Consider the following 12,517-nt stretch of genomic DNA (forward strand, 5'->3'; position numbering starts at 1 on the left):
GACTATACATTAATGATTTTTTTAAGTTAATACCAACATAGCTGAACAATAATTTACATATATTCATTTATTCGAGATCGGAGATTCAATACCCATACCTCCAAATTGATGTACTCAGCTAGCAAAAAATGTAAAGTAACATTTACCAAAATAATGTATGTCCTTCAACTAATCAGAAACTTTTCACTTTTCAAATGAGAAACTTTCCAAATTACAGAACCACTAATTTATTATTAAAAGTACAAGTAATTGAAACTTTCTGACTAAACTTAATTATGTTTATCATTATACTCTACAGTATACAGTATCCAGTCCCTCCCTCACCAGTGGCTCTTAATTTCTGCAAATTTAGCCAATTATTGCGTCTTAATTCTCATCCCTCGAGCCATACTTGTCAAAAGAACAAGAAAAGAAAGGGTGGTGGGGGAAAAAGAAGAAGCCCCATTTGCAAATTCAGTCTGAAAAAATGGGGCTTTTTTCCGCCATTAGAGGCAGTGGCAATGTAGTGTCCAAAAATTGGCATTTGGCCCTTTCTTTACTTTCTCCTTCCCCATAACCACGTCCCTGGTTTTCTGTCTCGCATCACATGCCATCCCTCAGATAATCACGTGACTCTCTCTCTCTCTCTCTCTCTCTCTCTCTCTCTCTAGGATTGACCACTGAGCTGAGCTCACAGTCCCTCTGTAGAGTCACAATCCCCCAAGTCCAACCCCTTTTCATGCTCTTTCTCCACTTTTTCCTCTAACCCATTTCCAAATATTTCCTTTTCTTTTTGACTTTTCCCCCTATTTTGTTCATCAGTGAATCTTCTTCCTCCATCTCTGTGGCTCTCTATGTAAGCTTTCAATCATGGGCTGTTTTCAGTCCAAAACCATTCACATTCCTTCCACTGAAGATGACCCTCCCCCACCTCAGCCCAAGCCAGATCCAGGTCTGCTTCCTTCTCTCTTTGTATTTTCTTTGTTTTTCGATTGCGTAGTGCGAGATCGGTTTTGCGGGGTTTTGAAAATTTTTGGGGGTTTTGAAGCTAATGGGGAGGAATTGGAAGAAGGACAAGTTCCGGCGTTCAAAGAGTTCGAACTGGTGGAGCTTCGAGCTGCCACTAATGGCTTCAGCTCCGAGCTGATTGTTTCTGAGAGTGGAGAGAAAGCTCCCAATGTGGTTTACAGAGGGAAGCTTCGGAATAACCGATTGGTCGCCATTAAACGCTTCTCCAAGCAGTCATGGCCTGACCCTCAACAGTTCGTGGTAATCTCTTTTTGCACGTTGAACCCATTTCTCAGTTATGTCTCTACAATCAATCGGTTTACTGTAAACTGAAAATGGAGGATGGTGATTCTGGACTGGGTTCCATATGAGTTTTTGTTTATTGATTGCATGTGATTTTTTGTATTTGAAACAGACTGAAGCTTCTGGAGTTGGTAAACTGAGATTTAAGAGATTGGTTAATTTGATTGGATGCTGTGCAGAGGGGGATGAGAGGCTGTTGGTGGCAGAGTATATGCCCAATGATACTCTCTCAAAGCATCTGTTTCACTGTGTGGTTTAGTCTTTTACTTGTTTCTCTCTTTACTTTGTTTCTTTGATCTTTATAACCATTGCATTATCTGCAGTTTTCAAGTGCGTCAAATCCTCGAAATGCCTGATTTCGATATTGTTTAGTAATTTCGTATGTTATATGCATTCTCTAGAACTTTTGTGTTTGGTAGGATTAAAGAGCTTAGTGTGAAATGCTAAGGACGAGAGCAGAAAAGGGCTGTGTTAGACCTTCATGTTTGACCTTTACTTCTCTATGCCTGCTCGTGATTCGAGACTTTCCTTTCTTGTAAATTCTCCCCTGTAAATGGCTTCTTGTCTTGCTTAGTTAGATACCCACGTATGCTGCATGTCCTCTATGAAATGCTGTATGATATTGACTCCCCCAAATTTGAGGAAGGCCTCAATTTTTGTTATTAAAGGACTATATATACAATACACTTTCATTTGAAATCTTTTATAACCATAGTTATGAATTTTGTATGACTTTTTAGCATATTTTTATTACCATGAGGGCAATATTGAAACTTGACATTTTGTGCGTGTTAATTCCATCCACAACTCCTTTGAGGGGATGAAGAACATTGTTCATTGATACGTCTTAGAATGCCCGTTCAGTCGAACATAAGGATTTTTGCTGTCTTGGTGCTGGGATTTTCATTTTTCTTACACTGCAGGGGAAAAACAACCATTTCCTTGGGAAATGCGTGGTAGAGTTGCATATTACATAGCACAAGCCCTTGATCATTGCAGCACAGAAAACCGGAAAATATATCATGATCTAAATGCCTACCGAGTTCTCTTCGATGAGGTATGCATTCGCCATTCAAAGACATCACTGTTTTTAAGGTTCTTACTTTTAGAATACTAACTTTTGTCTGCAATGGTTTTTATTGATTCATCAATACCAAGCATTTTATATTGGCAACGAACTTGCTCTATCATTGGTCTTCGGTTTCTTGTGGCAGGATGGGGATCCTCGATTATCTAGTTTTGGTCTGATAAAGAATAGTCGAGATGGTAAAAGCTACAGCACTAATTTAGCTTACACTCCACCAGAGTTTCTACGGACGGGTACGTCACTAGAGCACCGAGCTTCTGGTCGAGTTCTTAAAGACCTTATGAACTTTTATTATGATTTTAGTTCAAAGAAAGGCATGTCAAGTGGTTCTTTAGCAAATTAGATGCTTGATTTTGTTTCTTTCAGGCAGGGCCATACCAGAGAGTGTGATCTACAGTTATGGAACCATTTTGCTGGACCTTTTAAGTGGGAAGCACATTCCTCCAAGCCATGTACGATAAATTTAATCTTTTCGATCATTGAATGTGCCCTTATTTGTTGAATCTATCACATCGAGTAAAGTAAACTGTCACTGTATGTCATCTCTTCTAGTGGATGTCGTTTACTAATCGATTGCTTCTTGAGGAGAAGCATCTCATTTGAAACGTGTATGAAATACGTTTTTTAGAGCGATTTTTGAAACCACTTTATCTAGCTTGATCACATCGGTTACACTTGCAGGCATTGGATTTGCTAAGAGGGAAGAACTTATTGCTGCTAATGGATTCATCCTTGGAAGGACAATATGGAGATGATGATGCAACTCAGTTGATTGATCTTGCTTCCAAATGTCTCCAATACGAAGCAAGAGATCGACCCGATATAAAATCTGTTCTTTCAGCAGTGGCAGCACTGCAAAAACAGGAGGTAAACCTTTAATGTCACTGACTTAACCCGAAATCTTTATCAATGATTTCATGTTACCCTAAATTATTTTGTTTGCAATCACAAGTTTTTCTTCTTGTTGATATCCTAGGTTGCATCCCATGTACTAATGGGCCTGACTAAAACGCCTGTTGTGTTGCCAACTATGCTTTCTGCACTCGGAAAAGCTTGCGTTCGAATGGATCTTACTGCTGTACACGACATATTACTTAAAGTTGGTTACAAAGACGAGGAGGGCGCCGATAGCGAAGTGTGTTCATTTTTGCCTTATGTTTGTCATTCTTAGTAATATGATATAAATCCCCATTATGTTCATGACTCACTTGCCCACCATAAGGCCGTAAGGCCAGCTCGAGCTGCTTCGGAGGCTTTGGACTCCGGAATTTGGGAGGGTATCTGTAAACATCCTAAGTTCTACCACTAGGGCCACCTCGGAATAGGGGTTATGCTAGTTCAAGATGCTCTATTCATGCATATATCGAGGTGTGTTTGGCATTTGAAATGGGCGCGTTTCAAATGAAACACTTGTAGTATGAGTACCTTTTGGGAGAAAATTAGTGAAATGCTTCCTCTAAAAGCACTTTTAGGTACTTTTTACCCGTTTTTTAAAACTTTCAAACCATTTTTTATTGTCGAAAATTGAAAAAAAAAACGCTTTTAAACTCATCCATAAGCATTTGAAAAGGCATCCCAAACCCACACTAAATATAAAACTAGGATTGTGTTTTGTAAACAACATGTTAGTGTTATATGGACTGAATGCTTGCTTGTATTCAATTTGCAGCTTTCATTCCAAGAGTGGACTCAGCAAGTACAAGACATGTTGAACACCAAAAAGTTTGGGGATATTGCATTCAGAGACAAGGACTATAAAAATGCCATAGAGTACTACTCAAAGGTGATTCCTTCTATCTCGACTTTTAGAACTCCGATATTTTGTCGTGGGTCAGATAATGTATCATGGGTGGTTCAAAACTCCATATTCGACGTTTTTACAATTAACATTCTGATCATCTTTGAAAATGCAGCTAGTATCAATGATGTCAGTTCCTTCTGGTACTGTCTTTGTGAGACGAGCGCTCTCGTACTTGATGGTCGGTCAACCAGAACTCGCATTGAGAGACGCAATGCAAGCTCAGGTATGCTTGCCCGAGTGGCCGACTTCCTTCTACATGCAGGCTCTTGCCCTCTCAAAACTAGGAATGGAGTCAGACGCGCAGGACATGCTCAACGACGGAGCCTCCTTCGAAGCGAAGAAGCAAAACATATGGCGCAGTTAAGCGGGAAGAGATGATCGAAGTCGAAGAATCGACGTTTTGGCCATGGTAAGGGGCTATTTGCTTAGTTAACAAAACCTGATATTTGCTTAGATAACATAACATGTATAAAAGCATCCATCATAGAAGGAACTTCTTGAGTTCTATTTGAAGTTTGAACTTAGAAAAATTTTCTTATGAAAGAGATAGAGAATGAAATGACTTTTTGCAACTCTGCTGAGAAAACAGGGGAAAATTGAATTTGAGGAATTTTTTTCCCTTTTATTATTTAATTAATTTGTTTATATTTTAATTAGGGGGATTCACTATACAAATCAGAGCTTCCCTTCAATTTTTTTAACAAAGGAGGAGACAGAGCAGAGGGAGAGTAGACAAGCAGATGCCCAAAAATTTTAGAGGGACCAAATGGTTAAAAGCAAAAATGTAAGGGTTGAAATTTTAAAAAATAGTCTACTAGAGGGCTTCTATATAAATTTGATGATTTGCGGGGATCTTTTAGCTAATTATCATTTCTTTCCCCCTTTATGTAGTTTCAATTCTCTTCATATTATATTCTATATTATGATGATGAAACAAAAGAAAGTTAGTTTCTTTAAAAAAAAAAAAAACTAATAAACAATTATGGATTATTTTGCTTAGACTTGAGGGTCATGGTGTTACTTAGCTTCAAAGGCATGTCCTTTTAGCAATAATTTCTGGAATTATGAAAATTTAAAAATTACAAAATATAAAATAAGATATAGCCATGCCATCTTGCTATATTTTTTAAAAGAAATAAAAAAAAATGCTATTCTTATGGAAGTATAAAAGTGTTAATGTATTTAAAATTTTGTTTATTTTATTATATAGTAGGGTTGAAATTATTTTTAAAAATTTTAAAATTTGATTCCCATTTTGTAATTCTCAAATGGGAATGGGATTCTGAGGCTGGTGTTTTAATTGAAATTCAACTTCTTTAGCTTAAAGATGATTTTTAGTTAATTAAAATATGAATAAAATTTATATTGAAATATTAGTTTTGTTTCTATATTTTCAGCTCTAGTTCATTTCGGTTTCTAGACTTTCAAAATATTCACTTTGGTTCTTATACTTTCATGTTTGTTCTAGTCACCTACTATTAAAATATTGTTTTGGTACCTGTATTTTTTAAAAGTGACAGTTTTAGTCTCTATTTACAAAAATTTTAACACAAATTCAACGTGTAATGGTAACCCTTTAATAAGTTGTTATTTTTTAAGCAATATATTGAGTGTAATGTTGAGTTGAAATTGTGATAGAAAAATAAAATTAAAAATAAGTTGATGAACTCAAATAATTACTTTTTAAGAGTAGGTAGGCCAAGATAAATATTTTGAAAATATAGAATTTAAATGGAGGAAAATTGAAAGTACCAAAATAAATTAAATTACCCCACTTAATGTACTAAAAAAAACTAAATTAAAAATAATTTATTCGAAATTCAATTTTAAATTTCGAATATTATATTTATCAGTTGTGGCATATAGAACAATAAACCATAATTTTACTCGCCTTGTCTAATTTGAACACGCCAACAAATACGGTGTTCGCCACGTCAACAGTGCCGGTTTTTTACCTAAATTGATAATGGGTTCACGCGTAGCGCAGCGTGTTGTGGGCATGCTTGTCCACGGTGTGTTACCCATGACCGCATGTCCAAACCATCCTCACCACTCGCTTTCCTTTCATGTCTTTAAAGCTTTCTAGTGTAATTTTATTGTATCGGGTTTTTGGGGTTGTAGGTGGAATTTGGCCGAGCGACTTTGGAACTAGGTGTGTATTAGTAAGATATGTAAGCACGCCAAATTTCAAGCCAATCGGAGTTCACACGGGCCCTGTAGGCCACCGAGTGACTCCTCGCCACTTAGGACGTCTACACCTGCCACACCAAAAATGTCTTATAATGTCCGACCAAGTGTTGTATACTTTCTTGCAATCAAAGCTTTCTTGCATCCAATGTCTACAATGCTTGTTTTAAAGATGTTTTCAACTGTTTTTCTCTCTCACGTTTTCTAAAACCAATTTTCTCCTAAAACGTGAGCGGAGGCTAGACCCACGACCGAGATTGTCCGCAACTTACAGTTTTTCCTGGCTGACTTGCTCGTTTGAGCTAGAGCAAGTGCCGCACAATCGCTCGAGCTGCTTTGAAAAGGTGCGATTGTGACAAGTGGTATCAAAGCTTAGTTAGCTCCTCGACCCGAAAAAGTCCGGAACCATGTCGGCGACAAAACAACTAAGCAAGTCGCACATCGACCGACTGGTAGAGATAGAAGAACAACTTCTCTACCTAAGAGGAGTCCCAGATTCCCTCCGTCTGCTGGAGGCGCGAGTTGATGAATTCTCCGAGAAGTTTGGAGAAATAGACGCAGTGAATGCCCGTGTAGACGAGTTGCCGATACAAGATATAGCCATGAGGGTTGAGACCCTAGAAAGCAAAGCTACGCGTCCTGGTAGCTTCGAACTTGGAGATAGTTCCACGAACCCAAACACACAGATAGAAGTACGTATGGGTGAGTTAAACAACTCGCATTCCGCAATGATGCAATTGTTTAACGAAATGACATAAGACTTCAAAGTAACCATCGACACCCTCCGAGCTGAGATGACTGAAATAAACACTAGAGTGAACCTAACCATGCGAGCCGTGGGAAATCAGGCTCCCAACCAAGCGAACATGGGGTTCAACAAGTTGAAGGTCCCAGAGCCCAAACCATTCAATGGCAATAGAGACGCAAAAGATCTCGAGAACTTCCTGTTCGACGTAGAACAGTACTTCAAGGCTACGGGGACAACGTCAGAAGAGATGAAAGTGACTTTGGCCACCATGCATCTTACTGATGATGCAAAGCTGTGGTGGAGATCTAAAGTCAACGACATTCAGAATGGTCGATGCACGATCAATAGCTGGGATGACCTGAAGAAAGAATTGAGGGGTCAGTTCTTCCCCGACAATGTCGAGTTCATGGCTAGAAGGAAGCTACGTGAACTCCGACACACTGGAACAATCCGGGACTACGTGAAACAATTCTCTGCCGTGATGCTGGATATTCGCGACATGTCAGAGAAAGACAAGGTGTTCGTCTTTATCGAAGGATTGAAACCGTGGGCCAGAACCAAGCTGTATGAACAAAGGGTACAAGACCTTGCCACCGCCATGGCCGCTGCCGAAAGATTGCTAGACTATAACAGTGAACCATCCCACCCGAAAAAGAATGCTACAAACCCCACTGGGGGAAACAAGACGTTCAAACCCTTTACCCCAAAGAGTGGGGGAGCTGACAAGAGACCTCAAGGCCCGAATCCCGGTCCTTCCCGAGGACCCTATCCACAAAGTCAAAACGCTCAAAGGCCGATGTCATGCTTCTTATGCAAAGGTCCCCACCGGGTAGCCGAATGCCCACACCGAGCTGCCCTTACTGCCCTTCAAGCATCCGTTCAGTCGTGCAATGAACCTGAAGTCGAAACGGATTGTGAGAAAGAAGAAGACGAAGAAACACCTAGAATGGGGGCGTTAAAATTCCTATATGCCATTCAAAAGAGGGTCAATGGACCCAAAGGAACGTCCGAAAAGGGGCTTATGTTCGTAGATGCTACGATCAATTGTAACCCTGCAAAGAGCACCATAGTGGATTCGGGTGCAACCCACAACTTCATATCAGAACAGGAAGCCCGCCGACTGAAATTGACTATTGAGAAGGATACGGGTAAGATGAAGGCCGTCAACTCCGAAGCTCTACCCATTGTAGGAGTTTCTATAAGAGTGATGTTGAAATTGGGGACGTGGACAGACAGTGTCGATTTCGTAGTAGTTCGCATGGACGACTTCGACGTTGTACTGGGGATGGAGTTCCTCATCGAACATAAAGTCATACCGATGCCTCTGGCCAAGTGTATGATTGTCACTAGTAATAGTCCTACTGTGGTCACAGCTAGCATCAAACAACCTGGTGGCATAAGGATGATATCCGCGTTACAGTTGAAGAAAGGCCTCAACCGGGAGGAACCTACCTTTATGGCCATTCCGATGGTCGAACAGCCGGTGGAGACAAGAGATGTCCCACCTGAAATTCAAGTTGTCATGAAAGAGTATGTTGACATAATGCCAGATAGTTTACCGAAGACCTTACCTCCTCGACGAGGGATTGACCACGAAATCGAGCTCATTCCAGGAGCTAAACCTCCGGCAAAGAATGCTTACCGGATGGCTCCACCGGAGTTAGCCAAACTCCGAAAGCAGCTAGATGAGTTGTTAAACGCTGGGTTCATCCGCCCAGCTAAAGCTCCCTTCGAAGCCCCTGTGCTGTTTCAGAAAAAGAAGGATGGGATGTTGCGTCTGTGCATTGACTATAGAGCCCTCAACAAAGTCACGGTTCGCAACAAGTATCCCCTCCCTATCATAACCGACCTGTTTGATCAATTACATGGAGCTAAATACTTCACGAAATTGGATCTCAGGTCGGGCTACTACCAAATGCGTATTGCAGAAGGTGACGAGCCTAAAACTACTTGTGTGACGAGGTATGTGGCTTTTGAATTCCTCGTGATGCCTTTTGGATTAACGAATGCCCCTGCCACGTTCTGTACTATGATGAATCAGGTCTTTCACGAATATCTCGATCAGTTTGTGGTAGTCTATCTAGACGATATAGTGGTACACAGTCCGACGCTGAAAGAACACCAGATCCATCTCAGGTTGGTCTTCGACAAACTAAGGCAGAATCAGTTATACGTAAAGAAGGAAAAGTGTGCGTTCGCACAAAAGCGGATCATGTTCCTTGGCCACGTGATCGAACAGGGGCAAATCAGTATGGACACAGATAAGGTAAAGGCGATCCAAGAATGGAGAGTCCCTACCTCTGTGATCGAGTTGCGCTCCTTTTTAGGGTTGGCCAACTACTACCGACGATTTATCGAAGGATTCTCAAGGAGAGCCACCCCAATGACAGAGTTACTGAAGAAAGGAATGACTTGGATGTGGTCGAAGGAAAGTCAAGACGCCTTCGAAGATCTAAAGGCGGCCATGATGAAAGGCCCAGTACTTGGGCTAGCCGACGTGACGAAGCCATTTGAAGTAGAAACGGATGCTTCAGACTACGCTTTAGGTGGTGTCCTCCAAAACGGTCACCCGATCGCTTACGAAAGTCGCAAGCTGAATAATGCGGAACGACGTTATACCGTATCAGAGAAAGAAATGCTAGCAGTCGTTCACTGCCTCAGGTCTTGGAGGCAGTACTTGTTGGGCTCATATTTTGTGGTAAAGACGGACAACAGTGCAATTTGCCACTTCTTCAATCAGCCTAAGCTAACATCCAAACAGGCCAGATGGCAGGAATTGTTAGCCGAGTTTGATTTTAAGTTTGAATACAAGGCAGGAAAGTCCAACCAAGCTGCCGACGCTCTTAGCCGTAAAGTAGAACATGCGGCCCTGTGCATGTTAGCCCACATTCACACCAGCAAAGTGGACGGGTCGATCCGTGACCTCATTAGAGAATATCTTCAAAGAGACCCCTCCGCCCGAACTGTGGTCGAGCTGGCTAAGACCGGGAAGACCCGCCAGTTCTGGGTTGAAGGGGACCTATTATTTACAAGAGGAAACAGACTGTACGTGCCAAGAACGGGAGACCTGAGAAAGAAGCTCCTACTTGAGTGTCACGATACTCTATGGGCTGGTCACCCGGGGTGGCAACGGACTTACGTCTTGCTGAAAAAGGGGTACTTTTGGCCAAATATGCGGGAAGATGTGATGCAATACACGAAGACCTGTCTTATCTGTCAGCAAGATAAGGTAGAAAGGACTAAAATAGCAGGGTTGCTTGAACCCCTACCAACTCCTACGAGACCATGGGAGAGTGTGTCGCTCGACTTCATCTCTCACTTGCCCAAGGTAGGAGAACATGAAGCCATTCTTGTCGTTATCGATCGATTTTCCAAATATGCAACTTTCATTCCGACTCCCAAGACGTGTTCCGTCGAGCTGACGGCGCAGTTGTTCTTTAAACATATAGTAAAGCTATGGGGAGTTCCGACGAGCATCGTTAGCGACAGGGATGGCCGATTTACAGGAACCTTCTGGACGGAACTTTTTTCTATTCTGGGTTCAAGCTTGAACATTTCCTCGAGTTATCACCCACCGACCGATGGTAAGACAGAGAGATTCAACAGCATGCTTGAGGAATACCTGCGTCACTTCATCGATGCCAGACAAAAGAACTGGGTCCAGCTGTTAGATGTGGCTCAATTCTGTTTTAACGGCCAGACAAGTTCTTCAACAGGAAAGAGCCCCTTTGAGATTGTGTGCGGAAGACAGCCGTCTATGCCACATATTCTTGACCACCCGTATGCGGGGAAAAGTCCTCAAGCCCACAACTTCACAAAGGAATGGAAGCAGACGACAGAAATTGCTCGAGCATATTTGGAGAAAGCTTCCAAGCATATGAAGAAATGGGCCGACCGCAAGAGACGCCCTCTCGAATTTCGAGTAGGCGACAAAGTTCTTATCAAGCTGAGGCCAGAACAGATTCGTTTCCGAGGACGCAAAGACCAGAGACTCGTGAGAAAGTATGAGGGACCCGTGGAAGTCGTTAAGAAGGTGGGGAGTGTCTCGTATAAGGTGGTGTTACCAGCTTGGATGAAGATCCACCCGGTAATCCATGTGAGCAATTTAAAACCTTACCACCCCGACCTTGAGGATGACGAACGCAATGCTGTTGTGCGGCCCGACATCGACTTCAAACGGAAGGAAGACAAAGAAGCAGAAGAGATCCTAGCAGAGAGAACCAGAAAGGTGGGGAGACCCGTTCGAAAAGTTCGAGAATTCCTCGTCAAATGGAAGGACCTACCTGATGCAGAGACCAGCTGGGAACGAGAAGAAGACCTTGAAGCCTGGAAGACGAAGATCGAGGACTTCAAGTTGCAGCAGTTGACAGGGACGTCAACCGTTTAAGTGGGGGAGAATGTTGTGGGCATGCTTGTCCAGGGTGAGTTACCCATGGCCGCATATCCAAACCATCCTCACCACTCGCTTTCCTTTCATGTCTTTAAAGCTTTCTAGTGTAATTTTCTTGTATCGGGTTTTTGGGGTTGTAGGTGGAATTTGGCCAAGCGGCTTTGGAACTAGGTGTGTATTAGTAAGATATGTAAGCACGCCAAATTTCAAGTCAATCGGAGTTCAAACGGGCCCTGTAGGCCACCGAGTGACTCCTCGCCACTTAGGACGTCTACACCTGCCACACCAAATGCCTTATAATGTACCTTAGGGGGACCAAGTAGTCATCAAACCTTCCCCCGACCAAGTGTTGTATACTTTCTTGCAATCAAAGCTTTCTTGCATCCAATGTCTACAATGCTTGTTTTAAAGATGTTTTCAACTGTTTTTCTCTCTCACATTTTCTAAAACCAATTTTCTCCTAAAACGTGAGCGGAGGCTAGACCCACGACCGAGATTGTCCGCAACTTACAGTTTTTCCTGGCTGACTTGCTCGTTTGAGCTAGAGCAAGTGTCGCACAATCGCTCGAGCTGCTTTGAAAAGGTGCGATTGTGACACAGCGCGTGCAAACTTGTAACTAACGCCGTTTTCTAAATTATTATTTACATATAAAATACTATTTTAATAATAAAATTCCAAAATACAAAGTAAGTTGTGAATTATTTTATCTTATTTTTAAATAATATAGCCTGCACAAATAAACTAACAAAGCAATCTATAAATATATATTTAAAAATAAATATTTACTAAACGGCAATATAGCATAATTCAATTATGCAATTTTTTTTTGAAATAATGTATTGTTAAATTTTTGTTCTTATGTTTTTTTTATAATTTCTCATAGAAATATAACCCCTACGAAAAAAGATTTAAAAATTTGAAAAAAATGATTAAAAAAATTGGACCGTGTTCCACGTTATTAGGGATTAATTTAAAATTTTAGACATGGCCCGCAATAAATACGGAATTTTCCT

The 12,517-nt window shown here is 41.4% G+C and overlaps 1 protein-coding gene across 2 annotated transcripts; it reads left to right on the top strand.

Annotated features, from left to right (window-relative positions):
* The first annotated feature begins 471 nt into the window (after positions 1–471).
* BSK2 (BR-signaling kinase 2) lies at positions 472–5,177 on the top strand. Of its 2 annotated transcripts, XM_088124190.1 has the most exons (11): positions 482–931; positions 1,028–1,248; positions 1,403–1,538; positions 2,214–2,347; positions 2,505–2,610; positions 2,744–2,829; positions 3,059–3,244; positions 3,354–3,512; positions 4,047–4,160; positions 4,291–4,587; positions 4,836–5,177. In XM_088124190.1, exons 1-10 carry the CDS (start codon positions 850–852, stop codon positions 4,540–4,542), a joined length of 1,476 nt encoding a protein of 491 aa, XP_087980316.1. In that variant the 5' UTR covers positions 482–849; the 3' UTR covers positions 4,543–4,587; positions 4,836–5,177. The 2 variants fall into 2 exon arrangements, with proteins under 2 accessions (XP_022147029.2, XP_087980316.1); XM_022291337.2 differs by having other exon boundaries at positions 472–1,248.
* The last annotated feature ends 7,340 nt before the right edge of the window (positions 5,178–12,517 follow it).

This window comes from Momordica charantia (assembly GCF_013281855.1).
Source record: "Momordica charantia cultivar OHB3-1 chromosome 5 unlocalized genomic scaffold, Mcharantia_2.0 BLBB01000005.1, whole genome shotgun sequence".
In the NCBI taxonomy this organism is placed as follows: domain Eukaryota; kingdom Viridiplantae; phylum Streptophyta; class Magnoliopsida; order Cucurbitales; family Cucurbitaceae; genus Momordica; species Momordica charantia.